This window comes from Cariama cristata, unplaced genomic scaffold (genome assembly GCF_000690535.1).
Source record: "Cariama cristata isolate BGI_N322 unplaced genomic scaffold, ASM69053v1 scaffold14822, whole genome shotgun sequence".
NCBI lineage: Eukaryota > Metazoa > Chordata > Aves > Cariamiformes > Cariamidae > Cariama > Cariama cristata.
In genome coordinates, this window is record NW_009602229.1 from 1 (window position 1) to 12,561 (window position 12,561).

Consider the following 12,561-nt stretch of genomic DNA (forward strand, 5'->3'; position numbering starts at 1 on the left):
ATATATTTCTTTTTAAATGTATTAGGCTGTCTGTTACTTGATGCCATTGAATTTTATTTCCTTTACTGGGTAGTATAAGCTTTTTTACTCTCAAGAGTGCAAAATGATCACCAAGGCACGTACTGCATATACCGCCAGTGCCTGGTAGAAGAGAGAAGACAGCATTTTTCTTGTATGTTGACATTTTGCATTGTTAGCTACACCCATAAAAGTGTGTTGGTGGCAAAAGAGACCTTTTCATTTTCAAGATTATTGATTTCTCCTACAGAAGTACATTAATTTGCTTTTCTGTTAATTAGTTCAGCACACAAAGTGTTGATCTCAGAGTGATTTTTACCATCTAACATCTGAAAATATTGATTGTAAAAGAAAGTTACTCTGTATGCTGCTAAGTGGGAAACTTGTTCCAAGTTTTAATTAGAGGTAAAGCAAAACCCACGTCAATTAGAGAGAAGCTTCGGGACTTTGCAAGCTTTATTATTATTTATGTCACAAAAGCAGGCATCACAAAAAAAAAAAGAAAAAAGAAAAGAATAAACAAAATTTCCATCTGTTTCTAAACTCCTGATATTTGTTCATCTTTTTCCCATCCAAAAACCTCAACTTAAAATGTGATAAATGATTCAACATCAAATGAGCTAAATTTCTCAGCCTGAATGGAGATTTTTCTTTTGAGAATAAAGCTCAAAATTGTGAACTTTTTAAACTCCCTGAATAGTTAGAATCGAGCTTTTCTTTTGGGGTTTGAAAAGAACTTCAAAACCATTCCACTTCCAATTGAAATGTCTTACCAGACCCAGGACAAACGCTGTTGTGATAGTACGTGGTGTTGTAAGCTAATGAATTATTTAACTAGCAGCTTTGATTTGTTATTGGATTTTGCTATGTCTATGATTATTGCTCTGGTTTTTTTTGAGAAGTATCTTAAGTAAAATATTACCAGTTAAACAAACTATTTAGATTGAAAAACTACAGCATCATTAATTACGTTGCTCTAGATAACTCAGAGCCCAATCTGAACAGCGATGTTGTTGTGCCATCTGTTTGGCATCAGGTATTACCCAGCAGAACATTTCCTCATTGCAACTTTTATAAGCACCGAACGTGGAATCGTGAAGGCCATATGAAGGGAGGCAAGTAAGTCTCTGCTTGCCTAATGAGATCCTTGGAACTCTAAGCGGTAATTGTGGCTACACAATTCCAAGGTGACGACAACATTTATACAACAATAAAAGCTTATTTCTTCAGAGGCAAAACTGCTGTGCCCAAGTCACTGTTGCTGGATGCCCCCTCGAGCAGCCCCGTTCCTACAGTTAGGCTGAGCGTGACCCATGCCGGTGCTGCCCGAGACCCATCCTGATGTGAGCATTGATCAGGTGTATCTGTGCCCGAGCCGGGGGGGGGTCCAAGGGCAGCCCCCGCAGTCTGCCTGCACATGTCATTTCAGGAGCAAGGCCCTAACCGATAGGGCAAGATACTTAAAACTGAAAGGCAATAAAGCTAACTCTACCAAAGCCCTGCCTCTCCTTACCCCCACACCTCAACGCCTGACCATACTGGGCACATAAAAGCAGACTGGGGAGCTTCTGCAGTGCTAGAAGCAGTGACATTATCTGTTGTATCATAGTGACATTTGCAGTAAGTGTTTTTGCTGAGAGTGCTCAAAAGTAGAAGTCCTGACCTGGCATTTGGGCTCTTTGCATTGCTAAAGCCTTTTTCTTGTTGGTTTTTGGGTTTTTTTTTATGTTTGATTTTTTTTTTCCCCCATATGGTCATCAGCAGTGCTACAAAGAGTCCCAAGGAAAGCCATGTTGAGCTCGTTGGTGTCTCAAGTGCTGCCCTGCTCCAGTGTGCGAGGGACAGGGACAGCCAAAGCCCATAGGAAAGTGCATCCGTGCCGGGGTGACCTGTGCTCTCCGCAGACAGTCTGCAATGCAACACCCCGATCGTGTTCGGCACTGCTCTAGGGCAATGCCTTCTTTCCAAAGGTTAGAAAACAAGTAAAAGAGAAAAGCAGAGAATTGGAAGAGGAGACCTTGCAGGTTTTTGCAGCAGAAAAAAAACCTGAAAGCCATGGAGATAGTTTTGTGTTTCAGGGCATGAATTAGCTATTTACCTGTAACTCAGGCCATTGTTATTGTTACAGGTTCAACAACTTGGATGGGGGGAATGGCTGTGTTTTCTCTGTAGCTTAAGCTGAAAATTCAGACGTTAAATGAAGCAACAACCAATTATTTTAGCATATCCTGATGAATTACATTCTACAAACGTACATACTCAAGGATTGATATTAGGAGCTGCTAACATGCAGTGCAGGGCAAACCCAGTTGCGGTGACTGTGGCAATAGCATTGCTCTAACTGTTAAATGTTATCTGGCCCAATGTCACCTTTCAGCTACACAAGCCACAACCTGTTACAAGGCATTTGGGAGTTGGCAAAACCCTGACTTAACTCTAGCAGGCGAGGACAGGCTGTCCTTCTGCAGAGGGACCGTGCATTGCCGCTGCTCAGGCCTCCGCAGATGTGCCCCACGTGAGCAGCATCGCTCTGGCATGGTTCAAGATCGAGCTTTTACCAGCCCAGGGCCAGCCAAACTCCGGGAACGTGATCCAAACCTTCCTGGGAATTACAGCTTTTCCACCAACTTAATGAAGCTGGGAATCAGGGGCAGGGAAATTACGAGGAAGTTTAACTTTACATCGAATGTGGTTGCATGAAAGTACCTCATTTGTGTAATTCTTCAATGAATATGTACTCAAAACACTTTTTTTCCCCCTACTGTGTTAGTTAAACCCAAGCTAAATAATAATAGATATATAATACAATAAACTTGTGTATGGCTTCAGCGTTTGTTTCATTAGTTTTCTGTATAATCGTTGCTTTTGAAAACAATGAATCTCATTATAAACAAAAATAGAGAGGAAAAATAAGGTACATGATGTATGTTTGTGAATTCAGGAGTTTCTGGGAAGTTAATTTCTTGACAAAGGTTAGCCACATACTAATCCTATTGATGGCAAAAACAGAAGTGCAATTTCTTTTTGTGCTACTAACATCAGGTGCTATTTACTTTGGTGTGGTGATGGATCCAGGGTAATGCCTGCTTATTGCTATGAGCGGCACCGTGCACACTTGGTATCCCCACTTGCATAATAGCTTTAACCCTGCATTTGCCACGTTCTCACAAGGATGAGAGTTAAAGAGATGCTTCTAAAGAATGTAGATTTTTCAGTTACTTACACTAGTCATCTGCTCTGCCTGTGTGGATCATATTGCTTTGCTACACAGTGTACTGATGACAATCACACGCTTTGCAGCTACCTACCTCCACCCGTGCTGTTGTCCCATCCAAGTTCCCAGCACTTTGGTACCTACCAGCAGTCGACAGACAAGCTCTTTCTCACAAGTCTAAGTCTTTAAGAGAATTGAAGCTACTGTTGCTTGGGCTGGGAAACTTAAAAATCTGCTCTAGGCACAGGTCTATAACTGTAAAAAGAAATACAAATTAATATATTTTACATGAATACATGGTACATTAATACAAAATTTATTATTTCTTGAAGCCAAATTTAACATTCCATTCCTAAATTACCATCCATACTATTAATTTTCCTCTCTTTCTATGATCTATCTTTTTGCTTTCTCACATCTCAAGAATTCAACTACTTTTAAAAATACGAGTCTTTCAGGTTTTTTATAAGTCTGTCTGAATTCAAAAGCATTGGGGAAGCTGAAAGATAACGTAAATCTGAGACTTTTTTCTCTCCAGGCCTCTTCCCCACAGCTTTGATCAATGACAGTCCAACCAAAGCCTCCAGAGATCTTCCAGTCTAAAGATCTGATCTAGGACTTCTCTTCCTTAACCTGCCACTCACGTTTTCCTTCTAAGTAGATCTATATCAGCATTGCAGATTTGCCCATATAGGGAAACAAAATATTCTCAGTTACATACAAATCTACCAGTGGAATTGTTTTAAACCATCAGAAAATCAAAAGTGGCACAGAAATCTGCTTTTTAAAAAATAACTGCCAAAAGGATATGCATTTTTCTATGCAACATCTGGCAAGGGAATAAAGGGAGCACACTATTAGAGCAAGAAAAAAATGCCTTCAAAGTAGAAGGAAACAGCAACCCATGCCAAAGACTTAATATCACCTTAAGGTCTCCCATCAGCCCTCCTCTTCACAGCAAGGAGACGGCATCTCAAAGAGGGGCAGGTGGAAGCTCTCTGTCCCCCGGGCAGCAGAAAGGCTGCACCTGTGCGGAGCCTGAACCGGGTCCTATATAATCCTCCCTGGGCAGCCAAAGAGCAAGCTTGTGGTGGCAGGGAGTGGGTGGGGCTGATTGTGAAGCGGAAGTGCTTGGGCCCCTCAAGGATGTGGTGAGTGGGCTTTGGGATGGGGAGCTGGATCTGTTCCTAGCTGCTCTCTCATTTGGTCCTCTTTTGCTTGCAGGTTGCTGCTCCTGTTTGGCTTTTTGCTGCCCTTAGCCCCTTGTGCTGATGGCCTGGGGGATCAGGATCTCTTGGGTAATGAGGGCTGCCTGGGCTGGTAGCGGTGTGGATGTGGGCTTTAGGTTTGCTTGGGGCTGCTTCCCCCCCTGCCTTGGTGTGGAAGGGGGCTCTGAAGTGGGGCTGGCTTGCTGGAGGGCTTGTAGGGTGTGTGACTCCAGGAGGGTGGTGGTGGAGCTGATGGTGGTCTTTCTTCTGCAGAGAGTGTGACCTGTCATAGGGATGGGATGGAAGTTGAGTTTTCTGGAGAGCTTGGCAACTACTCCTGGCATGTGTGTGTTGTTGGTATGTATTGCTGCTGCCCTGGCCCTCTCTGCTGTAGCCTGAAAGCAGGTGCCTGCCCATAGGTCTTATCTTCCACATTCTCCCTAGATGTGAGTGGTGAGGAGATGGTGTCCTGTGAGCACACTGTGGATTATGAGAGGCTGTTGCTCAGTGTCCTGTTCGTCAACTGCACTAGCCTGGAGGTAAAGAGGTCTTCATTCTGGGAAGCTGCTGTGATGGAGTGAGGGAGTTTTTGGTTTGTTTTTTTTTTTCCTAACCAGGACTGGGTTTAATAGGGTTTCTAGTTCTAACTTTCTTCAGGAGTGGAAATACTTACACTTCTGATAACTTAAAATTGTTCTTCAAGAGCAGTTCATGCTAGAAGCTGAGAAATTACCAGAATACTTTTTCTTCTAACTGTGGATTAAACTCCCTCAGATACTGTCATAAATGTTGTGTTCTCCTCTGAAGGAATTGAGCTACTTTAAAGGATATCTTCTAGGGAGATGGACCAGGTTCAAGAGTTCTAGAGCACCACTTTATTTACACATATATATTGATAGAGGAATTAACACATGCTACTCACAGCTGTTGAGGTAGAGTAATAAGTGGGAGGCCACCCAAACAAGGCTCAAAAACAGGGGCTTTACTGGTGTTTGTTGCTTTTAGGTGTTTGAAATACCACATGAGTCTTGGGTTTGGGTATTTATTAGCTTGTTTCTTGAACAGCTGACTCTCTGGCACTATAACCTCCTAGTCCTTGGAGCTTTCTTCTTGACTCCTGAAGTTCTCTTGGTATCTTCTACTTTTCAGCCTAACCTTGTGATCCCATGCTTTCTCAGAGGACTCATCCTTTTCCATAGAGCTTTTAAAATAATTCATCTTGTCCTTGCACTGGTACAAACACCTAAAACAACTCTGAGGTTAGAGTTTAGTCTTGATTTTTTTTTTAGTTGTCCTCATGCTGTGGTGACTGCTGCTGCCTCTTTAATTAATGTCTCTTGTCTATAGCATGGTCAGCACCAGCTAAGATTGAGGCTGATGATGAATGACACAATGGGAGAGGAGGAGAATGTGACCTACAGCACTCACTGTGACAGTGTTCATGCAGATGAAATTACTCCTTTCTTTGCTGGTGCAACAAACTGCACAAAAGACTTCATGGCAGTAAGTAGAGAAATGGGAGTGCTATAGATCCTGCTCAGAGACTTGCAAGGCAGGATGGCAGTCTCCTGGAACTGCGTGGCTGGGATCTGCAGAAAGCTGGGGAAAGCTCCTGCCAGCTTCAGGGAGGTCTGTTGGCTGTGTGTCTGTCTTGGCATGACCACTAGCTCTTTGAAGAGCTAGTTTGCAAGTGGTCATTAATGATGCACACAGTTTGGCTCCAACCCTATTGCAGGGGAAACTGGGATGTTGGTGCCAGCTTCCTGCTTTGGAAAACTATGGTAGAGATTTCTTAGAGTTGTAGGGTTGTGACCACTGTCTGTTCTTGTGGTCTAACCCTTGTGCTGTGTTTCAGGTTACCTTCCCAAGACTCATTCCAAGCTTCAGTGATGAGCACATGGTATGTGCCTTCTGTCTTGCAAAGGGAGGGTGGGGGAGTGCCTGGGTTTTGGACCTAAACTGAGTCTCATGTCTCCAAGATGGAGTAGTTGTATCTCTGGGGTACTTCCATCTTGTTGGGAAGCCTAATTCTATGCTATCAATATAGGGAACTTGAATGTAAAACCTGCAAGGTGGCAGCCCTGCAGGGTGAAGAACTGTGTAATGCCTTGCTGCTTCTGTGTGGTTGTGCCTGCCCTTCCTAAGCAGGGATCTCTTGCTTTGCAGGTCCCAGTGACTCCAGTGACCTGGACTCTCTCAGTTGATGATGGAACCAGAATACATCAGCTGAGCCTTGGGCAAGCCATGCAGCAAGGCTATGCTCTTCTAGCTGATGGCCACAACCTGATCTTTCAGGTGGCCTTTACTGCCGCTGGAGTTGTCTCCTACAAGGTAGGTGAACAATGAGTTAGCACTGAGGAGACAGGGCTGCTTTAACAGAGGCTAGGTATCTCTTTCCTGTAGACCTGTGGAAAGCGCTCTGGTCATGGCCAGAGCTGATGTCAAGCTGAAAGAGACTATGCCTAGCTGGTGTGTGCAAAGCAGTTTGACTTTATGTAGCTGTTGTTGAACTGCCCAGCCCTGTAAAATGGCAAAGCACAGTGTGCACCTCAGCAGCGCAGCTGGTGGGCATCTACATAAGCATGACTCTAGCTATAGCCTGTCCTGTGAACATCTGACTGGCAGTCTTATGAGCAGGTCTTTCTGGAAGGGGTGTTAAGATGAGAAGAAACTGCTGTTGCAAATATGAATAGCAGCAGTCCTGAACCAGGTTAAGTATATGGCCCTGCAGGGTTGGACTTATGGTGGATCATGAGCTGAGCACTTTCCAATAGAGCTCTGTATCTTCTTTGTCAGCACAATGATAAGGTCCTCTACACTGTGGCATTCAAGCTCACATACGGCCCTCCTGAACGTAGACTGATTGTGGAGTCAAGAATGCTTTGTGCACCAGGTAATGCATGGAGAAAGTCAGAACCTGGCCTGTTTCTGCCCTGAGGAAACTGGTGTTATATTTAACAAAGATGTTGTTGCAGGTCCAGCAATCTGTAATGCAACACACATGACTGTTGCCATCCCAGCCTTCCCAGGGACCCTTATGACTGTAGGTGTAGAGGATAAGACCATCCCCATGGACCAGCTTCAGGAAAATGGGATTGCTCTGGACACAAAGAGAGGGGTCAAGCTGCATATTAACAGGGTAGTCCTGAAGTCTAGGGTAAGTTCTGATTCTGTAGTGTGATTGCAACTCCTTGGTGCTTACTGATAACTGGAGTGTGGTAGCTTTGACCTTGACTAAGCACATGCCCTGTGGCTGCCTGAGGGCAGCTGTGATGAAGATGAATTCTAAAGTCAGTTTGCATAGACAAGCATCACTGAAAAGTAAGCTGTGTTTCATGAAGTCTCCTGGCACAACCAGCTGGAGGTGAAAATATTCCTCTGGGAGTGGGTTGGTGTTTGGCATGCCTGGAGCAGTACAGGTTAACAAACTAGCTGAGTGTGAAGAGCACCATGGCCTTGGGGCAAGTGAAACAGCTCTAACACACATGTGTTAAAATGAGCTCTTACAGCTACACTCCAAGAGAGTAACTCTTGTGTTTCAGCTACATGGGGAGAGCTGCTCAGGACTTCAGTCCTACATGTCCTCTTTGAAACTGGCTTTTCACTTCCATGGGGAGACTGTGACAATGGTGATGGATCCAGAGTGCCCCTGTGACCAGCATGCACCAATAGGTAAGTGACTGACACCTGCAATGAACTTGGCCCATGTGCGGCTGGGGTGGTAATCCTTCAGTGTGGCTTGTTGTTGAACTATGACATACGCTTTCCCATGAGGGGTATCTCTAGCCAGAACGCAACAACTCTTGGCAGATTGAGCTGCCACTGACTGGCATGACAATTTATGTGAACCTCTGTTACAGCTGCTGTATGCACCCAGGATGGGTACATGGATTTTGAAATCCTTGCTGACAGTACTACACCACTGCTAGACTTGGATACACTTAGGCTCAGAGATCCTGCATGCCGGCCAGCCTTCAAGTCTTCTTTGAATGACAGGGTTTGGTTTCATGTCCCACTGAATGGATGTGGGACCAGGTATTGGGTAAGTGTGTAGTCAGGATTGATGGGGAAGGCTTCATGCATTGGGGATGCCCTTATAATGCTGATATTTCTCTGCAGTTTGATGGGGAGAAGATTGTTTATGAGAATGAGGTAAGGGCATTATGGGCAGACCTTCCACTGCGCAGGATCTCAAGGGACAGTGAACTCAGGTGTGTCTGGAAACCTTTCTGGGTAATGCTTAGTCCTGGATATCATATATACGAATGTAAGACTTACCTGCTCCTTCCTTACAGGCTAACAGTCCTGTGCTCCTTCAGCAATGGGGATGCTTCCCTCACTATAAGGGTAGACAACCTTCCTACTCTGGCTTCTTCAATGAACCAAGGTCCCCTCTCCTTAGTTCTTCTAAGCTACCCAGGTAAAGCTGGCTCTAGGCTCAGGTGGCTGGGAGGCAACTGGAGCTTGTGGAGGGGGGATGTTTGAGTGAACTCTTCTGGTGCATGGGCTTCTGATGGCCTGATGTGCTTCCTTCCCTCCCACCCATGCTGCTGAAGGCAAATGCCTTAAATCTGTGACTAAGACAAACTGCAGCTGGTGGACTGGCTGCTGTTGAAGAGTTCCAGACCAGGGTTTCCTCAGGACTCTCTTTGCACACTGACTTATCTAACAAGGCTTTGGTTCTTGCAGAGGACTCGTACAGGCAGCCATACCGTGATGATCAGTACCCAATAGTAAGGTACCTACGGCAGCCCATCTTCCTGGAAGTTCAGGTCCTGAACCGCAATGATCCCAACCTCCATCTGGTATTAGATGACTGTTGGGCAACAGCTTCACAAGATCCAAGCTCACTTCCCCAGTGGAATATTGTTGTTGATGGGTGAGTGCCCTGCCAAAGAAATGAAAGCATTTTTGGCAGTGGGTGGGAGGATTCCCTAATTCTACTCTAGCCCCCCCTTTTTTAGGAATAGAGCCTCAAATACAAGGGCTTCATCTGAGGTGGTTTTCCAGTTACTGCCCTGGTATACTGGAACCTGCAGGAAGATGGCAGCACCACTACCTTGAACTTTAGCCTGCTGGTTTAAAAAAACTCCACAAAACCCCAAACCTTCTCTACTCTGCTGTTCTAACTTGCTTCTTACCTATTGGCAGGTGTGAATATGACCTGGACAGCTACAGGACTGTGTTTCATCCTGTGGGGCACAGTGTCAGCTATGCCAACTATCGCCAAAGGCTGGAAGTGAAGACTTTTGCCTTTGTCTCTGGTGACAAAGCCCTCCCTGGCCTGGTAGGTGACATTCTCCTCCTACTTAGAGCAGTAAGGAGGAGCAGTTATTGTCTCAAAATGAATGGACATCTCTATTCTCTGTCCTAGGTATACTTCCACTGCAGTGTTCTGATCTGTGACCGTTTTCAACCAGACTCCCCTTTGTGTATGACAAGGTGCCCTAGGCCATCTAGAAGCAAGCGAGGTAATGTCTAAGCAGATGTTAGGTTGTACTGATCCAAGATAACTCACTGTACTATGGGGTTCACCTCTACCATGTTACCGTTGTAGAGAGTGGGATGCCAGGTGTGAACTCTGCGGTGGTGAGCTTGCGGGGTCCTGTCCTCCTTGTGCCAGAAGGATGGTCTGCAACCCAAGGTACTAAGCCAACTTGGTGCTGATGTATATTACTTAAGTTTAGTGAAGAACTGTCTCTGCAAACTGTCTTTCTGCTTGCTTTGTAGGGACCACTCTCTTGAGCAAGGAGGCATGGGCTGGCATTACAATGACTGCTGTTGGTATTCTCTCTCTGGTGGCCACAATGCTACTGTTCTTGGCTTTTCTTAAATGCCTAAAGAGAAGAGCACACATGGTGAATGTGGCATGTTAGTGTATTTTTTTACAAATAAACTTGAAGTGAAAATGACTGCAAAAGTCTTCTGGATGAGTTGTGTAGCTGTGGAGTTGTTGCTATATAGCATTCAGAGAACTAGACTGGACAAAGATGGATGTCTGCAGGGAGGACTAAATGTGATGGAATAAGCTGTCCTAGAATTATTTAATTTTATGTGCATGTATCACTAGGACTAGAAAGTGACCATGTAAAAGTAGTCCCTTAATCTGCTTGGTTTGTGCCTTCAAATTGGTTTTGGTGCTCTAGCTCTGTCTTCCTGAGGAGCTGAAGACTGTAACATAGCTTCTAAGTTCACTGGCTGATTTTTAACTACCCTTGAGTCAAAGATTAAAAGCTTCTTGATGCTGAATGAAGCTCAGCCAGTGGTATGTTAAAGCCCTGGCTGTTCAGCTGTGGTCTGGGGCTGCTCTTCTGTACCTCTGGATTAAAACCCCTGTTCTCCTTTGCTCTGGTATTGGTGTGCTACTTCCCCTGCACTAGGCTGCTGTGGCTACATCGGCTACCCCTTGGGCAGCCAACAGCCCACCTGTGGCATGCAGGTACAGGCACCTGAAGGAGCTGGACCTGTAACTAGTGATGGCCTGGTCTAGTCCTTTCAGACTGAACATCAGCTTTGGGATTTCAAGTTATCTTGCTAACCAGTAGGTGCTTGGTATCTGCCCCCCTCCGATGGAGTACTAAGCTCTTGAAAGCAATTATCTCGTGTTGCAAATGTGCTAGCTTATTGCTGCCTCTCTTCTGTTGCAGTTAGCAGTGGTTTCTGTTTGGCCACTTCTATCTTTGTAGGTCTGGTCCTCATTTTCAGATATATTGTTGTTGGTAAGGTATCTTAGAAGGCTTTTTTTTTACGCCTTATCTGGTTGTTCTGGTCTCTGTAGACCAATTAATGGCTTATTTTGATTCCAACAGTTGATAACAAAACAAAGAATGTTTCTCCAAAGTAGGTACACCTCACTGTCACCAGAACAGGCTTTGTGTTCTACTGTCACTTAAACAGCCCAGAAATGAGGCATCCGTATTGTAACTGCCTGGGTAACAGGCAAGGTTTTCCCAGCTGGTGCAGTTAAGGGAGCAAGAGCAGTCCCCACTATCACCTTGCTCTCTCTGTCTGTAAGCCTCAAAGCTTCCCCACAGAGAAAGGCAGTATAATTCCAGTGTTTTTAGGGAAACAAAGGCATAGAAGGAGCCTGTTCATACTTATTGATAAGTAAATAAGTGCATTTTAGGTTCAGAGTTTAAGGGTTAAAACTTGAGCTTCTTGAGTCTTTATCTAATGCTTTTTGTCCTGCTAGATTATACTGTAGTAGTGGTCAGCCAGGGGTAATGAGATGCTTTGAAAAACAACAGTTTAAAACCAAAAGCCTAAGAGGCTCATGAATAGGTTTGTTACTCATTAATAACACTATTTCTGGTTCTACTACTCTTAGCCTCTTTGTCACATTACATGATAAATACTTTAGGCCAATTAGGGATTGTAGAAAACATTCTCTGTTTATTGGATCCGTTTCAGGTTTGTTGCCTCTACTTTTCTTGTGGCTTTCCGCTACCTGTCAGGGTAGAGAGCATTCAGTGCAGCACTCTTGCTCTGTTAACTGTTTGTCTACCCTGTATTCCTTATCCTGTGTCTACTTGTGAAACTGAATACTGCTAGTCCTCTTAGTACCTCCTCATTGAAGATTTAGCTTTAATGGTGACTATAACACTGAATTTCTTGAGTGGCTTTATTCTGAAGTCTTCTATTGCTGTGTTATATTCCTATCAGACTTTGCAGCCAATTTTCTTTTTGAAATGCTTATCAAATGCTTTTGTTCACAATTGTGAATTCTGTTAAACTTTTTGTTTAAAAATCCATGTTGTGTCAATGTCTGCAGTATGTGCCAACATCTTTCAGCTGCTCTCATGTGAGCTCTGTGCTGCAGCTGGGGATTAAAACCTGGCTTTATTGAAATTGCTAACCAATAACAGCATTTGTTTTAAAACAGTAATGTTAAAAAAACAAAACAAAAAACCCCACAAAAAACCAAACTTCCTCCTTGCTATGTTATTCAGAAGATTACAAAAGGTCTTTGGAGGAGTATTTACAGTGAACCTGGAGCCTGCCTTTTCTGAACACAGCAGGCTAGAAGGGTATTAGGAAAAACACAGTGGAATGGACTCTTCCTGCTGCCAGAGCTGGTGTTCTGCTGGCCAGAAGGTCCACAGCCATTCAATAGGAGCACCA

The 12,561-nt window shown here is 44.4% G+C and overlaps 1 protein-coding gene across 1 annotated transcript; it reads left to right on the top strand.

The window, feature by feature from the left end:
• Positions 1-4,456: 4,456 nt before the first annotated feature.
• Positions 4,457-10,930, top strand: ZP2 (zona pellucida glycoprotein 2 (sperm receptor); the record flags this gene model as incomplete). The annotated part of the gene is made up of 18 exons (XM_009694672.1): positions 4,457-4,530; positions 4,714-4,797; positions 4,885-4,979; positions 5,788-5,943; positions 6,296-6,340; positions 6,607-6,771; positions 7,237-7,333; positions 7,416-7,597; positions 7,983-8,112; positions 8,301-8,482; positions 8,560-8,651; positions 8,736-8,860; positions 9,130-9,319; positions 9,592-9,727; positions 9,815-9,911; positions 9,998-10,084; positions 10,171-10,311; positions 10,821-10,930. Coding segments are annotated over 18 exons (2,188 nt in total), but the record flags the coding sequence as incomplete, so codon positions are not given.
• Positions 10,931-12,561: the final 1,631 nt, after the last annotated feature.